Here is a 24,077-nt window from a genome sequence, read left to right as displayed (position 1 = left end):
AAAACTGAATTTAATTTAAAAAAAAAACTGAAAACTAAGAAGTAATCATGAAAAAAGAAAACTCATTAGCATTGGTTCTACTGGGTGATTTCTCTTGGGTCTTTACTTTAGGCTACTGCGATAGAGAAATGGCCATAGGATGCTGACTAATGATCCACAGTAGGCATCTTCATTTGTCAGCAAGTCGGTAGTCAATTCCTTATTCATTCCATATTGCTATTCCTCTTTATAGGTGCTACCTTTGTTATTTCACATTTTACTTTTTCTTCTTCCATTTCTCAAAAATCTACAGATTTTCCAGAAGAATTGAAAGCAGGGACACAAACTGACATTTGCACACCAATGTTCACAGCGGCATTATTCACAATTGCCAAAAGATGGAAATAATCCAAGTGTCCATCAGCCAATGAATGGATAAAGAAAACATGGTGTATACATAATATGGAATATTATTCAGCAGCAAGAAGGAATGAAGTCCTGATGCATGTGACAACATGAATGAACCTTGAGGACATTATGTACCTTGAAGTCATATGCAAAAGGACAAATATTGTATGATCTCACTAATATGAGCTACTTATAATAAGTAAACTCATAGAATTAAAATCTAGAATATAAATTGCCAGGAAATAGAATGTGGGTAAAGAATGGGGAGCAGACACTTAACATGGGCAGAATTTTTAGCTATGTTGAATTTAAATGTTTGGAAATGGACAGAGGTGATGGAAGCACAATATGGTGAGTGCAATTAACGGCACTGAATTATGTATGTGATTGTGGTTGAAAGGGGAGGTGTGGAATAGAGTACGTCACTAGAAGGAAAGCTAGAGATTAAAACAGGAGACTGTATAACAGTGAATCCTGTGCTAGACAACTGGGATTAATAGTACAAATATAAAAACGTTCTTTCATGAACTAGAACATGTATATCAACATTACAAGGAGTTAATAGTAGAGTAGTATATAGGGTAAAATATGCCTACTGCAAACTATGGACTATAGTTAACATTAATGTTTTAATATTCTTTCATCAACATAGCAAATGTATCATACCAATGCTAAGGGTTAATAATAGGGGAGGATAAGGGATATGGGATGTGTTGGGGTTTTCTTTGTTTATCTTGAATAATGAAAATGTTCTAAAATTGATTGTGGTGAGGAATGAGCAACTAGGTGATGATACTGTGAACCACTGATTGTATACTTTGGGTGGATTGTATGGTGTGTGACTATATCACAATAAAACTGCTGGAAAAAAATCTATAGATTTTCCTAGAAAAATATATGGTAATGAACTTACAATTTTGGTCATAGTACATTTTACATAAAATACAAGTGAAAAGTGATTTCATCTCTAACAAACATTGCTAGATGACGTGAGAAGCAGTGGAGTTTAGTAAAACCGACACTGCTCTGGGAATCAAGAGACCTTGTGCCTGGACAACATGACCTTGCAGAATTCAGGGGATATGACTGTGCTTCCATTTCCTCATCTGCAAGTTGGAGGGCATTGGACAAAACAACCTCTATTGTTTCCTCTGGTCTTGAAATTCCAAGAGAATATATAACATCCAACATAAGATAAATGCAATTACTCAAAACACTGAAGACACGACAAATGAATATATAACAATGTAAAAAGAATAATTAGACCAACTAATGAAAGAAGAATGTACTCACTTGCAGGTTGCTGTCATATGAGTATATATTTCAACAAATACATAAACTGGCATGTTTTCTCTACTGGTACTGTGAATACATAGTAAAGTTTATCTGACAAATCTAGATCCAAAAAAATGTGAAAAAACAAATAAACCAGTATTTCCTTAAAGGATGTGCCTTAGAAAAAAAAATAATGCAAAAGAGAGAAACACTTTATTTTGAAGCACAGTCCTTTGAGTTAGTTCATCAATCATTCCTTAAAGCAGACTGAGTAAAAACACACCATAAGTATCAGGAATGAAAGGGGAGCAGATGGAAAGCAGATGTCAAGTAATCAGTAGATTCTTTCCCAAATTTGTTTAGAGTAGGATATATGGGGGATTAGAGTTTGGAAAAGCCTAGTGGCTGCATGTGAGACCTTTTTAGTGTATGGGTTTAAATATTAACTATTTCTTCAGTTAACTATAATTTACAAATTGAAAATAGCACTCCTAAGTTCATAGCTTATATTAAAAAATTCTTTCAAAATGGTTATTTTAAAGGCTCATTAAAACTCACATTTTCTTTTTAGCTTCCAGTCCTTAGCAGACAAAAGAAAAAAATAATAATTAAAATTTTACATCTGGTTGAAGAAAACACAGCTTGAATTAGTCTAGGTAAAACCAGGATTTATAGCTCCTTTTTATCACTTGTGGGTGATATTCTTCAAATCCTGATGAATGAATACAACTTTGGCAATATTAGCATATATTACATTCTATAGTACTTAAAAGCACTAATGAATAACTCACTAAATAAATACCAGCAGAAAACTAAAAGCTTAAGAAGTCTAGAAGTGAATTTCAGCTCTATGGATATTTCTCTCAGGAACCAACTACAAAAAAAAAAAGATCAACTTTTCATTTCCATTCTCTGGAAACAGATTTTCTTGCCGTATTTGTATTAGGTTATTTTAAAAACAAGCAAGCAAATAGCCACCCCTCACACACAATCTTCAAATTTAGGGGGCCTTTCTGAGAAATTTTAAATATTTTACCATGCTTAACTTGCTCTTCAGATAGCCTAATTAAAAAAATAAAATAAAAATATATATCCTTAATAAGAATGCTGGGTATAGACCTGGTTGTTGCTAAGAACACCAGGGTGGATTATAAAATGAGATACTTGGGCCCCATTCCAGACCTTCTGAAACAGAAGGTCCAGGGTTGAGCCCAGGAAGCTTTTGTTTTTGTTTTTGTTTCTATCTTTCTTCCTTTTATTTTTCAAAAGTTCACTACAAGAAAAGGAACAGAGTAAGGTGGGGTAAACCATTCAGGAGAAGTTTAGAATGAAGTTTCTTCTATTGATTCTGGTCCTGCAAGTTACTGCTTCTGGATCAGTTCCCCTGGCCAGACATACAAATACAGAAGAAAATGATGTGGTGTATGCCCAAAGATACTTGGGAGATTTTTATGACTTCCACATGGAAAGCCTTCCAGTGACCAAAAAAAAAAAGCCAATAGGAACCTCATAGAGAATAAAATCCATGAAATGCAGCAGTTCTTGGGGTTAAAAGTGATGCACGCACCCCGATGTGGTGTGCCAGACGTTCATCATTTCAAGACAATGAGAGGGAGGCCAGTATGGAAGAAACATTCTATCACCTAGAGAATCAACAACTACACTCCTGACCTGGCACATGTAGATGTCAACTATGCCATCCAGAAGGCTTTTCAAGTATGGAGTGATGTGACCCCCTCTGAAATTCAGAAAGATTAGTGCAGGCGAAGCAGACATTATGATCTTCTTTTCACGTGGAGAGCATGGAGACTTCTACCCTTTTGATGGAAAAAGTGGAGTTTTAGCCCATGCTTTTGGACCTGGAGCTGATATTGGACGAAATGCTCATTTTGATGAGGATGAAATCTGGACTAAAAACTCCAGAGGCATAAACTTATTTCTTGTTGTAGTTCATGAGATTGGCCCATTCCTTGGGTCTTAACCATTCTAATGATCCAAAGGCCATAATGTTTCCCACCTACAGTTATGTTGACCCCCACACATTTAGCCTCTCTTCTGATGACATATGTGGCATTCAGTTCCTCTTCGGAGGCCCGGAACAGCACCAACCCAAGCCAGATCCCAACCAGATAGACATCTGTGACCTCAATTTGAGGTTCAACGCTGTCACTACAGTTGGAAATAAAATCTTTTTCTTTAAAGACAGATTCTTCTGGTGGAAGCATGCTGAGACACCTAAGATGAGTGTTAGTTCAATTTCTAACTTATGGCCAACTTTGCCATCTGGTCTTCAAGCTGCCTATGAAATTGGAGCTAGAAATGAAGTCTTTCTTTTTAAAGATGACAAGTACTGGTTAATCAGCAATTTAAGAACACATACAAACTATCCCAAGAGCATATATTCTTTGGGTTTCCCTGCCTCTGTGAAAAAAATTGATGCAGCCATTTTTCACCCAGTTTTCTACAAGACCTACTTCTTTGTAAATAACTGGTATTGGAGGTATGATGAGAGGAGACAACTCATGGACCTTTATTATCGCAAATGGATTACCAAAAGCTTTCCAGGAATTGGAACTAAAATAGATGCAGCCTTCTACTCCAGGAGACACTACTATTTCTTCCAGGGATCTCACCAACTTGAATATAACATTTTATCCAACCATGTCACCAGAAGGTTGAAAAACAATCATGGATTGGGTTGTTAGGACTGTAATTAATGGTGTTTGTCAATTCAACTTTAATAAGTATTCATTGCATAAGTTTTTCAATTTTGAAAACCCTTAGGATATGGTGACTTGTCAGATTTTACTTGATTCTGAGTTTTCACATAGAAACATTTTAAAGGCCAAGAGAATACCTTTTGAAGAATGCTTGTAAGTTGGACTGAGAAATTATAATTACCTTTTGGCTTACCCAAAATTACATTTAAAATTAAAATTTTAATGTAAAAAGCATGTACCTAAAACTTAAAAATGACAATTATGTAAGTAAAGGATTGTGATATACTTTTATTCTGTTGACTTAATATTATAACAAAAACTTTGAAAGGGAAAAAAAGAAGTTCACTATAAGATTTCCACACAAAGATGGCGGCATCAGAGAATTGTGCTTTCCCAAAATAAAAAAGGTGAAAACAAAAGCCAGAAAATTTCTTTTTTCCAGAAAATTTTTAACAGCAAAAAATACACAAATGAAGAAAGGAGTATAAACTCAGAACACAAACTGGGATTTCTGCTTTCCAAAGCTCCCAGCTGAATGCATGGGGGGAATCCCTCCCCACCTAGGGACTCCACAGCAGTAAGATATAGGTTCAACCCAATGGAGAACCACCAATAAAGCTTCAGAAGAGAGACAGAGCTTAGAGTCCCAAACAAAGACGTGCATAACCCCCCATCCCACACCACCCCATAACCACCTGTCCTCAGGTTTCAGCGAAGTGGATAGAATATAAAATACACAGCTTCAAATGAAGTTCAGAGGCAAAGACCAACAGGTACCAGAAAAGAAAGGAGGCATGGTGAGGAATGTTCACCTACACTCTATCACAGTGATTAGGTACACTCATGTTGCTTAAAGTAATAATAAAAACAGGTAGGCATCAGCCTAAGAACTTTTCATGCTTTTTCTCATTCAGTTCCCACAACAATGAGGTGGAAACTATTATTATTCACATTTTACAGATAAAAAACAAAACAAAACAAAAACAAAAACCTACACACAGCACAGAGAGTAACTCACTCCAAATCACATTGCTAGTAAGTGGTAGAACCAGGATCCCATCCCAGGCACTTGGACTCTAGAGTCTGAACTCTTAAACACTTCACTAAACTGCCCATATTAAGCACAAGCAAGGAGAAAAGAAATTATATAGTAATACAGAAAAAAAAGAAAGAAAGAAAATGACAGAGAAGAACTAAGCCTGGAAGAAAACATCCAAGGAAAGGAAGCAAAACCAAACCCCTCCGGAATATTCTACACTATAAGTAAGCTTAATAAAAACATGAAGCCAGTAAAGCAAGAATACCAAGACTCCAGGATAAAACAGAATGAGATGAATAGAGAGATTGCAAAGCTAAGGAAATGAACTAAAGACTAAAACATTCCATTATAGAACTAACAAATAAAATAGGCTGGATATCAAATGATTAATAGAGAGTAAAGTTTTGAGATAATCATCGTGTGCAAAACAACTAACGTAATCAGGAAAAAAGATGACACAAAGAACAAGATGATGTAACATAACCAGTATCTCCGAAGTATATAAGCCAATAAGCAGAATGGAAAAAATATTCATATACAGTTGAAGAAAGTTCCCCTGAAATAAATGAAGAATTGAATCTTCATATGAAAGGGCAGATCATGTTCTAGGAAAAATTGATAATGATCAACACCAAAGCATAGCTGGATTAAGTTATCAAACTGCTAAACTGAACAAAAAATTCTTCACATATTTAGTCAGATGAAACAAGTCACCTACAAAGAAAAAAATCTGGCTGGCTTCACATTCTCCACATCAATAGTCTGTGACAAAAAACAATTCAACAACATCTATAAAGTTTGGAAAGAACTATGAGCAGAGAACAACCAAAGCAAGTTGTTGTTCATGTATAAAGGCATTCTTAAATGAGAAAGAATTTAAGGAATATACTATGAGGTCTTATTGAGGGGGATCTGTTCTTGATGCCAGAGTCAAGTAGAAAAACTGTGGTAGAAGGAATAGTGTTGAGCATAAACCTACACTTAAATATAGAATTAAGATGAATTAACTGTGGGACTCGTTACAGAATCAAGCAATATAACTCAATTAGAAGAGGAAGGAGAGCATGTAAATATTATTTTCCTTATCTTTCATAGCAGTGAGTCAATTCATCCTGTTTAAGATTGCAACATGGAATAAAAAATAAAAACACCAGTAATGACATCCTACAATTTTCATTGTTTTTTGCTATATCTTACAGGAATTTTTAGAAAATAATATCACTTATGATAAAGAAATAAAGTGCAGCAAATCTTTCAGTTTTGCTTTAATGTCTTTTTTACTATTAAAGTCAAGTAAATTTCAATTTAATACTTTTTAACATAAATAGCATGCATAATTTATTTTACAAAATAACTTCTCCCTAGATACCCTTTATATACAATGATCTCCAATAGAAAACAGACTAGGAGATGAACAGTTCATTAAAAAGTAAGTACAAATGACTCAAATGCATAAAGATGCCCAACCTCATTCATACGGAGGGAAAGGCAAATTAACTCACAGATTTACCTATTTTTACTTATCAAATTGACAGAGATCAAAAAATTTGAAAACACAAAGCACTAGTGAAAAAACTCAATAGTTGATTCTTCCATATAGGTGATATATGACATTTAAAATTATATTAGGAATTTGAACCCACACTGCCTTGAATACATAGTAACATACAGCAGGAGGTGGCAAACTTTTTCAGTAACAGGCATGTCCATGCACTGCTGGTGGGAATGGCAATTGGAACAGCATCCATGTCCCCGGAGGGCAGTATCTACCAGAACTAGAAGCGCTACTTTTAGGAATTTAGCCTCTAGATATGACTACCCATGTGTATTAGTCAAGGCTAAGTATTACAACTTTGTTCACAGTTGCAAATAATTGGAAACAATCTAAATTGTCCATTGATTCAATGCGTTATTGTGAAACTGTAAAAATGAAAATGAATAACATACTGTATTTTGTGGGGGCTACCTCCAGGATACAGAAAAGCCAAACCAGTGTATTTACTGTACTGGAGGAGAGGTGAGGAAGAAAACACGCATTTATCTGCCCGGTGTATGCAAAAAATATCTCTGGAAGGATACAAGAAACTGATAACATTGGCTCTGGAAGGGAAACAAATTGACAGGGATAGGAGGTGGGAGCCTTTTCACTCTATACCATTTCTGATCTTTGGAATTTTTAATAACATGAATTAATTATTCAGTCATAACAAATAATTCAGTTGTGTGGTTTTTTTAAAGAAATAGTTGCTAAGGGCAATCAATAGTTGATTCTTCCATATAGGTCATACATGATGTTTAAAATTATATTAAGAATTTGAACCCACACTGCCTTGAATAGATAGGAACCTACAGCAGGAGGAGGCAAACTTTTTCAGTAAAGGGACCGATAGTGAATATTTTAGACTTGTGGGTTCCCCCATCTCTATCAAACTACTCAGCTGCCTTTGTCTCACAAAAGCAGCCAGAGGTGACATGGAAATGAATGTGTGTGACCTTATTTAAACTTTATTTACAATAAAACTTTATCTATAAGATTTGACCCGAGGACCATAGTTTGCCAACCTCTGACCTAAAGAAACCAAAACACTAGCATATTCTATGACTAAAATAAGGTGGCATTTCCCCCCAAAATGCAGAAAAAAATTTAAATATTTGATACCAATCTCCCCCAGAAGGTCACCTTGATTTTTCAACATCACACTGATATTTCAAGCAAATATTTGTTGAATATGGTCCAACCACACTGGCTTCTCCATTCCTTGAATGTGTTCCTACCAGGACTTTTGCACTGCTGACCCTTCACCTGGAAGAGCTCCTTGCAGATCTTTGCATGCCTGGCTTCTTCTGGTCCTTCAGTTCTCAAAGAAGGTGTCTGCCTGACCAGCATAGCTAAGTAATCCTCATCCCACCTTCATCACTCTCTAACACATCATTAATTTTACTTATTTGGAGTGATAAGTGCTATCTTGAAATGATATGTCTATTTGCATGTGGTCTATTTCCCACAATGAGAAGGTGAGTTCCCCAGGCTCAGCTACTTCCTGTTTCCCTGTTTCTTGATTTTTAGAGCATCCCCAGTGACTGGAACGCTGTTAGCACATTAGTTGCTGTTAAAGCCTCATCAGCTCTCACAGGCCTGTGCAAACATGTAATTCCCCTTGAAACAATGCTGACCAAATTTATTAGACCTGTACCTCATTGATTCACTCTTTCTACAAATATTTATTGAGCACCTACTGTGTCAGATGCTATTCAATGCTATTGGGATACATTTGTAAACAAAACTCAAAGAACCCTGTCCTTGAAGAGTTTACATTCTAGCAGGCAGAGAGCAGAAGACAATGAACAATACATAGAAAATATAAGAAAATTGTATACAATGTTAGAATGTTACAAGTGCTACGGAAAAACTGAAAAAGTACATCAGGGTAAGAGGAATGCGGGGCAAGGCAGCTCTCACTGAGCGGGTGACATTTGAGCAAGGACTTGGAGGTGAGGGAGTGAACCATAGAGATCCTGGGGACACTTTCTTCTGATTGCTTCAGTTTTCTCAGTGAAATAGAAAGCAAGATCTTCCGCAAAGGGTGAGGATGGGAAGGAAGGTGTTGGGGGCTGATGACAGAGGAGAAGTTGTGTAATCATTTAGTGGAGTGGGAAAGTGAATCAACAAAGGATATATAGTATAATTACTTATCAGCATTAAGGGCCCAGCTGAGGTGTCTAAAAGATTAGTAGATTCCTACAAAGAATTAGTAATTGTCTTGAAGGCATTTGTTCGATTACTCATAACCGTTTTAATCAACTTTTCCCAACAATTACAAATGTAAATACCTCTCAGGAATGTAATAAAACAAATGTTAATATTTAAATCTCAAGAAAAGTACTTCCCAAGAAATGATCATCATATTGGTAAATACCGGTACTCTATTGCATGTTGTAAAACATGCTTTGTGACAGGGTACGAAGGTCAATGGAGACCGATTAAATTTTATCCCATACTGGAATTTGGAGTCTTTTCTAATAATCTCCCATTTTGTTACCTAAATCTTCAGTTCTCTAACCTGGGGTATAAGAAAGAGCAAGGAGCTAAATGCATTCCAGAGGGGGAGCTAAGAAAGCATTTTCCTTTCAAAATACAAAACTGATGCAGAAGCTTGTTAATGAGATCTAATAACAAACCTCTGAAAAAAAACTAAATAATGGACTATAAGGCACCATAAAAAGGTAGTTTCTACTAATAGAAAAGGAAGGAAGACACAACAAAAACAAATCCATAATGTGGAACTAATAAAAATATATATGTTTTTGACTAAAGTTATTATGCAGTCTGTTTCCACATGAAAGATGACATCTTATACACTAACTCTGATTATTATTTAAAGAATCAACATGAAGCAGACCATTCTCTGTTCCTTCTTTCAGTTGTAAAACACAGTACTAATAAGACCGATATGTACACAGGACACTAGAAATTGATCTTGATTAAAGTTATAAAAATTATTTCACTGAGAGTTTTTACATTTTATTCACTCAACGGAAAGACAATATGTCACCCAAAAAATATTTCATATGTACCACTTAGGAGTTTATTTAAAAACAAAATAAAACAAAAAAAACAAACTCATTACAAACCTATATTCTTTCAATGACTCATTATGTATCCTTTGGGCAGACACTCTTTGGATTAAAATTCAACATTTCTAAACTTTCTTTAACAAGTCTTAAAACAATATGTGCAGGAGGCGGGGCAAGATGGCAGACTGGTGAGCTGTATGTTTTAGTTACTCCTCCAGGAAAGTAGGTAAAAAGCCAGGAACTGCGTGGACTGGACACCACAGAGCAATCTGTCTTTGGGCATACTTCATACAACACTCATGAAAACGTGGAACTGCTGAGATCAGCGAAATCTGTAAGTTTTTGCGGCCAGGGGACCCGCGCCCCTCCCTGCCAGGCTCAGTCCCGGGGGAGGAGGGGCTGTCAGCTCCAGGAAGGAGAAGGGAGAATTGCAGTGGCTGCTCTTATCGGAAACTCATTCTACTGATTCAAACTCCAACCATAGATAGACTGAGGCCAGACACCAGAGACTCTGAGAGCAGCCAGCCCAGCAGAGAGGAGACAGGCATAGAAAAAAAACAACACGAAAAACTCCAAAATAAAAGCAGAGGATTTTTGGAGTTCTGGTGAACACAGAAAGGGGAAGGGCGGAGATCAGGCCTTGAGGCGCATATGCAAATCCCGAAGCAAGGCTGATCTCTCTGCCCTGGGCACCTTTCCTTAATGGCCCTGGTTGCTTTGTCTATTAGCATTTCAATAACCCATTAGATCTCTGAGGAGGGCCGTTTTTTTTGTTTGTTTGTTTGTTTGTTTGTTTGTTTTTTTAAATCCTTTTTGCGTTTTCTAAAACAATTACTCTAAGAAGCTCAATACAGAAAGCTTCAAAGAATTGAAATTTGGGCACCTCAAGTCAAGAGCAGAACTAAGAGAGCTCTGAGACAAAAGGCAATAATCCAGTGGCTGAGAAAATTCACTAAACAACACAACTTCCCAAGAAAAGGGGGGTGTCCGCTCACAGCCACCATCCTGGTGGACAGGAAACACTCCTGCCCATCGCCAGCCCCATAGCCCAGAGCTGCCCCAGACAACCCAGTGTGACGGAAGTGCTTCAAATAACAGGCACACACCACAAAACTGGGCGTGGACATTAGCCTTCCCTGCAACCTCAGCTGAATGTCCCAGAGCTGGGAAGGGGGAGCAGTGTGAATTAACAGAGCCCCATTCAGCCATCATTTGAGCAGACTGGGAGCCTCCCAACACAGCCCAGCAGCCCAGAACTGCCCTGGGGGGACGGCACTCACCTGCGACATAGCACAGTCATCCCTCAACAGAGGACCCGGGGTGCACAGCCTGGAAGAGGGGCCCACTTGCAAGTCTCAGGAGCCATACGCCAATACCAAAGACTTGTGGGTCAGTGGCAGAGACAAACTGTGGCAGGACTGAACTGAAGGATTAGACTATTGCAGTAGCTTTAAAACTCTAGGATCATCAGGGAGATTTGATTGTTAGGGCCACCCCCCCTCCCCGACTGCCCAAAAACACGCCCCACATACAGGGCAGGCAACACCAACTACACACGCAAGCTTGGGACACCAATTGGGCCCCACAAGACTCACTCCCCCACTCACCAAAAAGGCTAAGCAGGGGAGAACTGGCTTGTGGAGAACAGGTGGCTCGTGGACGCCACCTGCTGGTTAGTTAGAGAAAGTGTACTCCACGAAGCTGTAGACCTGATAAATTAGAGATAAGGACTTCAACTGGTCTACAAACCCTAAAAGAACCCTATCAAGGTCAGCAAATGCCACGAGGCCAAAAACAACAGAAAATTATAAAGCATATGAAAAAACCAGACGATATGGATAACCCAAGCCCAAGCACCCAAATCAAAAGACCAGAAGAGACACACCTAGAGCAGCTACTCAAAGAACTAAAGATGAACAATGAGACCCTAGTACGGGATATGAAGGAAATCAAGAAGACCCTAGAAGAGCATAAAGAAGACATTGCAAGACTAAATAAAAAAATGGATGATCTTATGGAAATTAAAGAAACTGTTGACCAAATTAAAAAGATTCTGGACACTCATAGTACAAGACTAGAGGAAGTTGAACAACGAATCAGTGACCTGGAAGATGACAGAATGGAAAATGAAAGCATAAAAGAAAGAATGGGGAAAAAAATTGAAAAACTCGAAATGGACCTCAGGGATATGATAGATAATATGAAACGTCCGAATATAAGACTCATTGGTGTCCCAGAAGGGGAAGAAAAGGGTAAAGGTCTAGGAAGAGTATTCAAAGAAATTGTTGGGGAAAACTTCCCAAATCTTCTAAACAACATAAATACACAAATCATAAATGCTCAGCGAACTCCAAATAGAATAAATCCAAAAAAACCCACTCCGAGACATATACTGATCACACTGTCAAACATAGAAGAGAAGGAGCAAGTTCTGAAAGCAGCAAGAGAAAAGCAATTCACCACATACAAAGGAAACAGCATAAGACTAAGTAGTGACTACTCAGCAGCCACCATGGAGGCGAGAAGGCAGTGGCACGATATATTTAAAATTCTGAGTGAGAGGAATTTCCAGCCAAGAATACTTTATCCAGCAAAGCTCTCCTTCAAATTTGAGGGAGAGCTTAAATTTTTCACAGACAAAGAAATGCTGAGAGAATTTGCTAACAAGAGACCTGCCCTACTGGAGATACTCAAGGGAGCCCTACAGACAGAGAAACAAAGACAGGACAGAGAGACTTGGAGAAAGGTTCAGTACTAAAGAGATTCGGTATGGGTACAATAAAGGATATTAATAGAGAGAGGGAAAAATATGGCAAACATAATCCAAAGGATAAGATGGCCGATTCAAGAAATGCCTTCACGGTTTTAACGTTGAATGTAAATGGATTAAACTCCCCAATTAAAAGATATAGATTCGCAGAATGGATCAAAAAAAATGAACCATCAATATGTTGCATACAAGAGACTCATCTTAGACACAGGGACACAAAGAAACTGAAAGTGAAAGGATGGAAAAAAATATTTCATGCAAGCTACAGCCAAAAGAAAGCAGGTGTAGCAATATTAATCTCAGATAAAATAGACTTCAAATGCAGGGATGTTTTGAGAGACAAAGAAGGCCACTACATACTAATAAAAGGGGCAATTCAGCAAGAAGAAATAACAATCGTAAATGTCTATGCACCCAATCAAGGTGCCACAAAATACATGAGAGAAACATTGGCAAAACTAAAGGAAGCAATTGATGTTTCCACAATAATTGTGGGAGACTTCAACACATCACTCTCTCCTATAGATAGATCAACCAGACAGAAGACCAATAAGGAAATTGAAAACCTAAACAATCTGATAAATGAATTAGATTTAACAGACATCTACAGGACATTACATCCCAAATCAACAGGATACACATACTTTTCTAGTGCTCACGGAACTTTCTCCAGAATAGATCATATGCTGGGACATAAAGCAAGCCTCAATAAATTTAAAAAGATTGAAATTATTCAAAGCACATTCTCTGACCACAATGGAATACAATTAGAAGTCAATAACCATCAGAGACTTAGAAAATTCACAAATACCTGGAGGTTAAACAACACACTCCTAAACAATCAGTGGGTTAAAGAAGAAATAGCAAGAGAAATTGCTAAATATATAGAGACGAATGAAAATGAGAACACAACATACCAAAACCTATGGGATGCAGCAAAAGCAGTGCTAAGGGGGAAATTTATAGCACTAAACGCATATATTAAAAAGGAAGAAAGAGCCAAAATCAAAGAACTAATGGATCAACTGAAGAAGCTAGAAAATGAACAACAAACCAATCCTAAACCAAGTAGAAGAAAAGAAATAACAAGGATTAAAGCAGAAATAAATGACATAGAGAACAAAAAAACAATAGAGAGGATAAATATCACCAAAAGTTGGTTCTTTGAGAAGATCAACAAGATTGACAAGCCCCTAGCTAGACTGACAAAATCAAAAAGAGAGAAGACCCATATAAACAAAATAATGAATGAAAAAGGTGACATAACTGCAGATCCTGAAGAAATTAAAAAAATTATAAGAGGATATTATGAACAACTGTATGGCAACAAACTGGATAATGTAGAAGAAATGGACAATTTCCTGGAAACATATGAACAACCTAGACTGACCAGAGAAGAAATAGAAGACCTCAACCAACCCATCACAAGCAAAGAGATCCAATCAGTCATCAAAAATCTTCCCACAAATAAATGCCCAGGGCCAGATGGCTTCACAGGGGAATTCTACCAAACTTTCCAGAAAGAACTGACACCAATCTTACTCAAACTCTTTCAAAACATTGAAAAAAATGGAACACTACCTAACTCATTTTATGAAGCTAACATCAATCTAATACCAAAACCAGGCAAAGATGCTACAAAAAAGGAAAACTACCGGCCAATCTCCCTAATGAATATAGATGCAAAAATCCTCAACAAAATACTTGCAAATCGAATCCAAAGACGCATTAAAAAAATCATACACCATGACCAAGTGGGGTTCATTCCAGGCATGCAAGGATGGTTCAACATAAGAAAAACAATCAATGTATTACAACACATTAAAAACTCGAAAGGGAAAAATCAATTGATCATCTCAATAGATGCTGAAAAAGCATTTGACAAAATCCAACATCCGTTTTTGATAAAAACACTTCAAAAGGTAGGAATTGAAGGAAACTTCCTCAACATGATAAAGAGCATATATGAAAAACCCACAGCCAGCATAGTACTCAATGGTGAGAGACTGAAAGCCTTCCCTCTAAGATCAGGAACAAGACAAGGATGCCCGCTGTCACCACTGTTATTCAACATTGTGCTGGAAGTGCTAGCCAGGGCAATCCGGCAAGACAAAGAAATAAAAGGCATCCAAATTGGAAAAGAAGAAGTAAAACTGTCATTGTTTGCAGATGATATGATCTTATATCTAGAAAACCCTGAGAAATCAACGATACACCTACTAGAGCTAATAAACAAATTTAGCAAAGTAGCGGGATACAAGATTAATGCACATAAGTCAGTAATGTTTCTATATGCTAGAAATGAACAAACTGAAGAGACACTCAAGAAAAAGATACCATTTTCAATAGCAACTAAAAAAATCAAGTACCTAGGAATAAACTTAACCAAAGATGTAAAAGACCTATACAAAGAAAACTACATAACTCTACTAAAAGAAATAGAAGGGGACCTTAAAAGATGGAAAAATATTCCATGTTCATGGATAGGAAGGCTAAATGTCATTAAGATGTCAATTCTACCCAAACTCATCTACAGATTCAATGCAATCCCAATCAAAATTCCAACAACCTACTTTGCAGACTTGGAAAAGCTAGTTATCAAATTTATTTGGAAAGGGAAGATGCCTCGAATTGCTAAAGACACTCTAAAAAAGAAAAACGAAGTGGGAGGACTTACACTCCCTGACTTTGAAGCTTATTATAAAGCCACAGTTGCCAAAACAGCATGGTACTGGCACAAAGATAGACATATAGATCAATGGAATCGAATTGAGAATTCAGAGATAGACCCTCAGATCTATGGCCGACTGATCTTTGATAAGGCCCCCAAAGTCACCGAACTGAGCCATAATGGTCTTTTCAACAAATGGGGCTGGGAGAGTTGGATATCCATATCCAAAAGAATGAAAGAGGACCCCTACCTCACCCCCTACACAAAAATTAACTCAAAATGGACCAAAGATCTCAATATAAAAGAAAGTACCATAAAACTCCTAGAAGATAATGTAGGAAAACATCTTCAAGACCTTGTATTAGGAGGCCACTTCCTAGACTTTACACCCAAAGCACAAGCAACAAAAGAGAAAATAGATAAATGGGAACTCCTCAAGCTTAGAAGTTTCTGCACCTCAAAGGAATTTCTCAAAAAGGTAAAGAGGCAGCCAACTCAATGGGAAAAAATTTTTGGAAACCATGTATCTGACAAAAGACTGATATCTTGCATATACAAAGAAATCCTACAACTCAATGACAATAGTACAGACAGCCCAATTATAAAATGGGCAAAAGATATGAAAAGACAGTTCTCTGAAGAGGAAATACAAATGGCCAAGAAACACATGAAAAAATGTTCAGCTTCACTAGCTATTAGAGAGATGCAAATTAAGACCACAATGAGATACCATCTAACACCGGTTAGAATGGCTGCCATTAAACAAACAGGAAACTACAAATGCTGGAGGGGATGTGGAGAAATTGGAACTCTTATTCATTGTTGGTGGGACTGTATAATGGTTCAGCCACTCTGGAAGTCAGTCTGGCAGTTCCTTAGAAAACTAGAGATAGAGCTACCATTCGATCCAGCGATTGCACTTCTCGGGATATACCCGGAAGATCGGAAAGCAGTGACACGAACAGATATCTGCACGCCAATGTTCATAGCAGCATTATTCACAATTGCCAAGAGATGGAAACAACCCAAATGTCCTTCAACAGATGAGTGGATAAATAAAATGTGGTATATACACACGATGGAATACTACGCGGCAGTAAGAAGGAACGATCTGGTGAAACATATGACAACATGGATGAACCTTGAAGACATAATGCTGAGCGAAATAAGCCAGGCACAAAAAGAGAAATATTATATGCTACCACTAATGTGAACTTTGAAAAATGTAAAACAAATGGTTTATAATGTAGAATGTAGGGGAACTAGCAGTAGAGAGCAATTAAGGAAGGGGGAACAATAATCCAAGAAGAACAGATAAGCTATTTAACGTTCTGGGGATGCCCAGAAATGACTATGGTCTGTTAATTTCTGATGGATGTAGTAGGAACAAGTTCACTGAAATGTTGCTATAGTATGTAACTTTCTTGGGGTAAAGTAGGAACATGTTGGAAGTTAAGCAGTTATCTTAGGTTAGTTGTCTTTTTCTTACTCCCTTGCTATGGTCTCTTTGAAATGTTCTTTTATTGTATGTTTGTTTTCTTTTTAACTTTTTTTTTCATACAGTTGATTTGAAAAAAGAAGGGAAAGTTAAAAAAAAAAAAAAAAAGAAAAGAAAAAAGACAAACAAGGGAAAAAAAAAAAAAAGATGTAGTGCCCCCTTGAGGAGCCTGTGGAGAATGCAGGGGTATTCGCCTACCCCACCTCCATGGTTGCTAACATGACCACAGACATAGGGGACTGGTGGTTTGATGGGTTGAGCCCTCTACCATAAGTTTTACCCTTGGGAAGACGGTTGCTGCAAAGGAGAGGCTAGGCCTCCCTGTATTTGTGCCTAAGAGTCTCCTCCTGAATGCCTCTTTGTTGCTCAGATGTGGCCCTCTCTCTCTGGCTAAGCCAACTTGAAAGGTGAAATCACTGCCCTCCCCCCTACGTGGGATCAGACACCCAGGGAAGTGAATCTCCCTGGCAACGTGGAATATGACTCCCGGGGAGGAATGTAGACCCGGCATCGTGGGATGGAGAACATCTTCTTGACCAAAAGGGGGATGTGAAAGGAAATGAAATAAGCTTCAGTGGCAGAGAGATTCCAAAACGAGCCGAGAGATCACTCTGGTGGGCACTCTTACGCACACTTTAGACAACCTTTTTTAGGTTCTAAAGAATTGGGGTAGCTGGTGGTGGATACCTGAAACTATTAAACTACAACCCAGAACCCATGAATCTCGAAGACAGTTGTATAAAAATGTAGCTTATGAGGGGTGACAGTGGGATTGGGAATGCCATAAGGACCAAACTCCACTTTGTCTAGTTTATGGATCGATGTGTAGAAAAGTAGGGGAAGCAAACAAACAGACAAAGGTACCTAGTGTTCTTTTTTACTTCAATTGCTCTTTTTCACTCTAATTATTATTCTTGTTATTTTTGTGTGTGTGCTAATGAAGGTGTCAGGGATTGATTTAGGTGATGAATGTACAACTATGTAATGGTACCGTAAACAATCGAAAGTACAATTTGTTTTGTATGACTGCGTGGTATGTGAATATATCTCAATAAAATGATGATTAAAAAAAAAAAAAAAAACAATATGTGCAAACCAATTCAACAATGTATAAATAAATAATTAAAGACTTTGCATGCCACTTTAAACTAAGCTTAGTTCCACAAACAACATTTAAATAGTTTATATAAAAACACAACTTTCTTCAAAAAATTTTTATCATTAAAGATTTAAGAGGTTCAAGATGCTTCCAAAATGCTGCTCCATTCTATGGGGATGTTAATCAGTACAAACACTTTGGAAACTGTTTGATCTTATCTATTAAAGCTAAACATACAAACAGCCTATGCCTCAGCAATTCTGCTCCTAGGTATATTCTTGGAAATTTGCACAGATATGCAGCAAAGCCTTGAACACAAATGCTCATAGAATTCTAATCCTTATATCTCCAAACTGGAAACAACCTATTTATTGCCCAGTGACAACAGAATTGATAAACTGTGGTATATGCATAGACCAAAATTCTGAAATGCAGTGAAAACAAACTTCTACCACATACAACAACATGAACTAGTCTCACAAACTTAATGTAGAACAAAATGATTACATTCACATAAAATTCAAAAATAGGCAACACTAATCTACATTGTTAAAGTCAGAAGACTACTCCTCGGGGGCGAAAAGTGAGCTTGAAGGGGCCAGAGGAGGAAAGCCTCCAAGGCTGGTAACTTTCTGTTTCTTGACCTGAGTGCTGGGTTACATGGATATGTTCACTCTGAAAATTTACAGAAGCTCTATGCTGATTTGTTTACCTCTTTGCATACGTTATATTTCAATAAAAAGTTTTCTGAACAACATGCTCCAAAATTAAGAAAATAGCCTTCAAAAACCACAACCAAAAAACAATTGTTTCCATTCAAATAATATTATATTACATAAAAGGAAAAAAGAAATATTTAAAGGATTATATACTTATACTATAAAATGAGAATATGTTATCATTACAGCCATTTTGTAGTTAATAAACAAATAATCTTTCTCAATATATCAACTTACCTGAGTTGCTTTGCATAGTTGAGTTCAATCTCTGTCCTTTCCTTGACAAATTTGATGTATTTCTCAAGAATATCAATTCCCCACTGTGTGTGTTTTTCTAGATTGTCAAACTGATCCTGTTGAAAAAGAAAGAGAAAGTTTTAGTCTCTCTCTCTGATTAAAGGTAATTTCATGAACAATTCTCTCAACAACATATTTCTTTGTGGAAAGTAGTACTAAAATTTTCCATGATTGTATTCAGGTGCTTTTTTGTTGAGCAGTTTTAAATCAACATTACCAAATTTGGTTTGAAAACTGCCTGGGGTACTAAATTCTGACCCATTAGTTCATGTTCCATGTTCCTACTAGAAACATGTCTTTTGGGTTGGTTTTTGTTTTATTTCATTTTTTGTTTATAATTAATGTCCTAGTGCAAAGAAAATGTCTTGCCCAGATACTAAAATCTGACTGATGAAACACACACACTAACTCAGTCACACTATTAGCACCTTATCTGTTATCTCATGCTCTTTTACTGTTGTCTCTCATGAGACATTTAAAATAACTGATTGAAATTTGGGGCAAGGAAATGAGAGTGGGGAAGCAACAAAATTCCGCTTTCTTCAAACAAGTAAATAAAATAACTCACATGGACTTTATTCATTCAGACATTTATTGAGCCTACACTGTGTGCCAGGAATGGTGGGTGGAGCTGGGGAACTGAAATGAACAGAAATTCACAGGGTACTTTGATGTTCCGTAGTCTGAAAGAATGATACATTCCAACCACAGCAATGGCATGGAGAGACCCAGGAAACAGGTGGAGCACAAGGTGGGGCTGCAAGTAGATGAGTGACCAGATATAGTACAGGTCTGGATTCCCCAAGGCCTTGAATCAAACAGCTTAACTCTCCAGTAGACACAAGTGAGCTGCTGAAATACTAGAAAGGGGACTGGCATAACTAGAGATGTGTTTAGAATCACTGGGAGACAGAAGTCAGGAGACTGTTCTATAGTCCAGATGAGAGAAAATGGGATGCAGAAGAGAAGAATTTTACAGACATTTAACAGACAGAATCACCTGGTCTTGGTGACTGACTGGATGAGGGGGGGCTGGGAAGAAGGAAATTCTAGGGTCCCTCCCAGGCTCTGCCTCTCATGACTAGATAGAAAGTCTAGAAGATAAAGAGGAGCAGCAGTGTGGAGTGAAAATTAAATGTCGTTCTGATGCACTGAATGAGGGACCAACATGTCCAGGAGAGAGCTGGAAGCAAGTCTATTCAGAGATCAAGGAGGGAGGGCAGTGAGTTGGTGGAACTGAAGCTGTAGTCAAGGATTAGAATGCCAACATCTGTTGCCATTCTGCTTAGAATTCGCAAAGAGGGCCTGGCCCAGAAAGAAGAACCCAGAGAGGGCAAGAAAATGAACCAGAAGAGAGCTTTAGCACAGCATCACAGGGAAGTGAGAATTTCAAGTGAGAGAAGGATGGAAAGTTTGCTGCCTCATGAGAGACAACAGTAAAAGAGCATGAGCCAAAAAACCAGGCTTCTAGCCCCAGCACTGGGACTTCGTGGAGACAGGCCACTGAAAACCTTGAAGATTTAGTCATTTGCCTATAAAATGCAGATATAATCCTTGCCCATCTTACAAATTAATCATGAGGAACAGGTAAAATGGGGAAATGCCAAATTAAATATAAAAATACAAAGTTATAATTTAATCCTATCACATGCATGTCTAATAGTGCATGCTCAAAGTCACCCTTCAGCTTGTTTTTTTAAATCCCACATCTTTCAGTTTTTAGTCTGTCATTGTGTTTTGACTGTTTTCCATTCAAAGCAGTGCATACTGTAAAGTGAGTAAATTTTCCATATAAATCAAACTTGGGTGAGGGTGGGCAGGTAGGAGAGTCAAAACCACTATTTCTCTGGTATGGAGAACAATTGATTGTACCCTTTGGATGACTGTATGGTATGTGAATATATCTTAATAAAATTGAATTAAAAAAAAAACCCACTATTTCTCAAATTTGAGAGGCCCTCTTCTCTCCAACTTTCCCACCACCCAGTCCACAAAACAGTTTGAGAAACATCAACTTAAAAAATTAAGGTCCCATTTTACTAAAATATTTTGCTAATTGAAAGCAATTGCTAAAAAGCGTTTGTCTTTGTAACTGATAATTTTAAATATTATCATAAAAATAAAGGACAAAATTGTAAAGTTCTCATTGATTCTTGGTCTTAAATAACTAACACATTCCACAAACCGTAAGTTTCATTTTAAGAATCAGGAAGGTAATTTACATTATCTATAAAGAAAAGGGTTGTTGTGCACATTAATAGTGTAGTCCCTTTAAACAACTTTAGAGAACAAATATACAAACAATTCAAGTAATGATCACAAATCACTCTTTGCTATTAAAGCCCCCAGCTAATTGGTAACCCTTTGTTGCTTTAGTTTCATAGCTATGTTTATTTAAAGATGCCTTCCATACCCCTCCCTACATTTGAAACCCCCCTCTCTGTATAATTTCCTATATTACCAAAGCTTTGGTTATTTTCAGCAGTTATAGGTGCCTCCTTGGAAACTTGAAAGCTTGTAGCTTTCACTTATCCTGCCTATATATTTCTCTCTTTTACATTAGCTTGCAAATTCTTTTAAGTCTCAATGTATACAATACAAAGCAACAGTTTTTGATACCAAAACCCTTTAAAAAATCTATATTTGAATTGAGTTCACCTTAAAAATTACTGGCCCCAAAACAACAATATGTTTTCTGTAAAGTTATCTGTAGTCAAGAACATGCTGCAAGCTGTAATAAAGTACTGACTAAAACAACAGGGTCTAAATAAGAAAGAAGATTTTAACAATTAAACTCTTAATCAGTGACAAATAAATTAGTGCTTAATTGTGAGTAAAACATAATTCTTTTTATGCTATATTAAAACATCTCTGACAATATCACTCTCTACTGGTACTATCATATGAATCACTGCAGCATGGACTTTTCTGACAGCAGCTAAAAGAAAATTTAAAACAGGTGAAAATCTAATCAATCCATTTACATTCTTGACTAAAATGTGGAAAACTTAATGGAAAAAAAACTTCAAATATTAAAAAGGCTCCTTTTGTGAGCCAGTATTATAAATGGTCCTTTAAAAAACAGGCTTTGCTGCTTTGGGGATGATACTATTATCAAAAACACATCCCGTCCTGTTAGATGCCACATGACAGTATTTCTCAAGACCTCTTCACTCTCTTAACAATTACTGAGAATGCCAAAGAGCTTTTGTTTATATGGGTTATATCTATCAATATTTATCAGAAATTAAAATGAGAAATTTAAAAAATCTCTATCAATTCATTTCAAAAGACAATAAACCCATTATATGTCAACATAAATCAGTTTTTTATTTTTTAAAACTATTTTCCAAAACTAAAAAAAAAAAAAAATTAGTGAGAAGAATGCCCATTGATTTCATTTTTGCAAATCTCTTTAATAACTAACAATAGAAGACAGCTAGATTCTCACAGCTGTTTCTGCATTCAATCTGTTATTATCTGTGACTTTGGTTACTGTGACTTTAGTTGAAAAGAATATGGCTTCACACAGATATGTAGTTAGAAAAGGAAAGGGTATTTAAATAGCCTTTTTAGATAATTGTGTATTATCACCAAATAGTAGTTTTTTCAAGTTTCGCTGCAACATGAAATCTGAAACCACAGAAATAAACTTCTCATACTAGGTTCCATTAAAATCCACCGGTCTATCATACACTTTGAATGGATCTTTAACCCGTATATGATTGTGTAACATCTTTCACTGGTCATTTAGAAAATATTATTTCATTGATTTATGCAGATCTTCATCAAAGTGACATATTTCATTATAAAACATCAACAAAATCACATTTGTTTATATCACTATTGACCTCATCAGAAAACTTTTTAAATATTTGGAAGCTGTCAAGCTCACAGTGGTGAATACAAATTTTCCAAAATTCTAATTTTCATTCTAAAGTTAGAATTTTACCATTAGCAACAGATTATTTTAAGTTTGTTCCTTGAAGTGAAAGACTCACTTCATTAATTATTGAGAAAATGTCTGGAAAATACCCCAAGTTTTTCTGTCACTCATTCTTCGAAGAAAAAGAGGTGTCTCATGAAAAGAGCAGCTAGTTCAGCTTATGACTCAATCTCACAATCATTTCGGTATGCATTGAAGTGCTTTATGCATACTTCTCATTTTATCACACATAACATTAAAATATGTTTATTCAAGGGTCAAGATTTGATAAAATTAATAATCTTGACTGTTTCATCAATGACATTTTAAAATAACACTAAATTTTTCTTTAAACAGTGAGTGGTGATGAACAATACAAAAACTACCAGTAGTCAGGCTACTGTCTTGATTCTGCTAAACCTCCGGCAGTTTTACCTGCTGTTGCTTTTGCACCATATGTGCAAATCTCAATTCGGTGAAAAAGACAATGTCTTAGTGTCATTATGAAAACAGTTTTGACCTTGAAGACCTGAAAGTCTCTGAGGTATCTCCAGAAGTCTGGGGACTATACTTTGAGAACTGCTACCATGTGACATACTCTAAAATTTCTATTTGAAAACTGTATTTGCCAAAGATGAAGCCAGATAATATTCCATCTGATGGAAAATAATGTTTAATTTATATGTATACTATACCCACTCAACTATTAACTCTAAAATTGTTAAGAGGACCATAAAGGGAAGTTTCCAAGTAGCTGGTTACAATCTAACAGGTCCCTTTCAAGAACCCCCCTAAACACCTCTCTTGAACTCACACTGCTCCTTGAATTCAAACCAACCAAAGGTTCATGCCAGGAACTTTCAACTATGACAAGCTAAGTAAGCTGAAAAGACAAGTGAGGAAAATGCAATTGTACTACTATAAAATTGTTGTGTTTTACAACTATATGCAGGTTTGGCTTTATGCACTACACTGTGATTAAGCTTCTTTATATGCTGAAGATTGAAACCAGAATAAGTAGAAACTATGGCACTGGTTTGGGTCATTATATTCATCAGTGTTCCTATAGAACCATGAAGATCAGTGAAAACAAATTCTGTCT

The 24,077-nt window shown here is 36.7% G+C and overlaps 1 protein-coding gene and 1 pseudogene across 18 annotated transcripts in view; one reads left to right on the top strand and one right to left on the bottom strand.

Moving 5' to 3' along the window:
• Positions 1–24,077, bottom strand: part of FNBP1 (formin binding protein 1) — a 184,656-nt gene that overhangs the window by 117,375 nt on the left and 43,204 nt on the right. For all 18 annotated transcript variants that reach the window (XM_037798143.1, XM_037798147.1, XM_037798150.1 and 15 more), the window contains exon 2: positions 18,991–19,106. In XM_037798143.1, coding sequence (XP_037654071.1) covers positions 18,991–19,106 — 116 coding nt within the window. The remainder of the gene's footprint in view (positions 1–18,990; positions 19,107–24,077) is intronic.
• On the top strand, positions 2,990–4,367 carry LOC119505392 (annotated as a pseudogene).

This window comes from Choloepus didactylus, chromosome 10, assembly GCF_015220235.1.
Source record: "Choloepus didactylus isolate mChoDid1 chromosome 10, mChoDid1.pri, whole genome shotgun sequence".
Classification (NCBI taxonomy): domain Eukaryota; kingdom Metazoa; phylum Chordata; class Mammalia; order Pilosa; family Megalonychidae; genus Choloepus; species Choloepus didactylus.
This window is presented reverse-complemented; position numbering and strand designations above follow the sequence as displayed.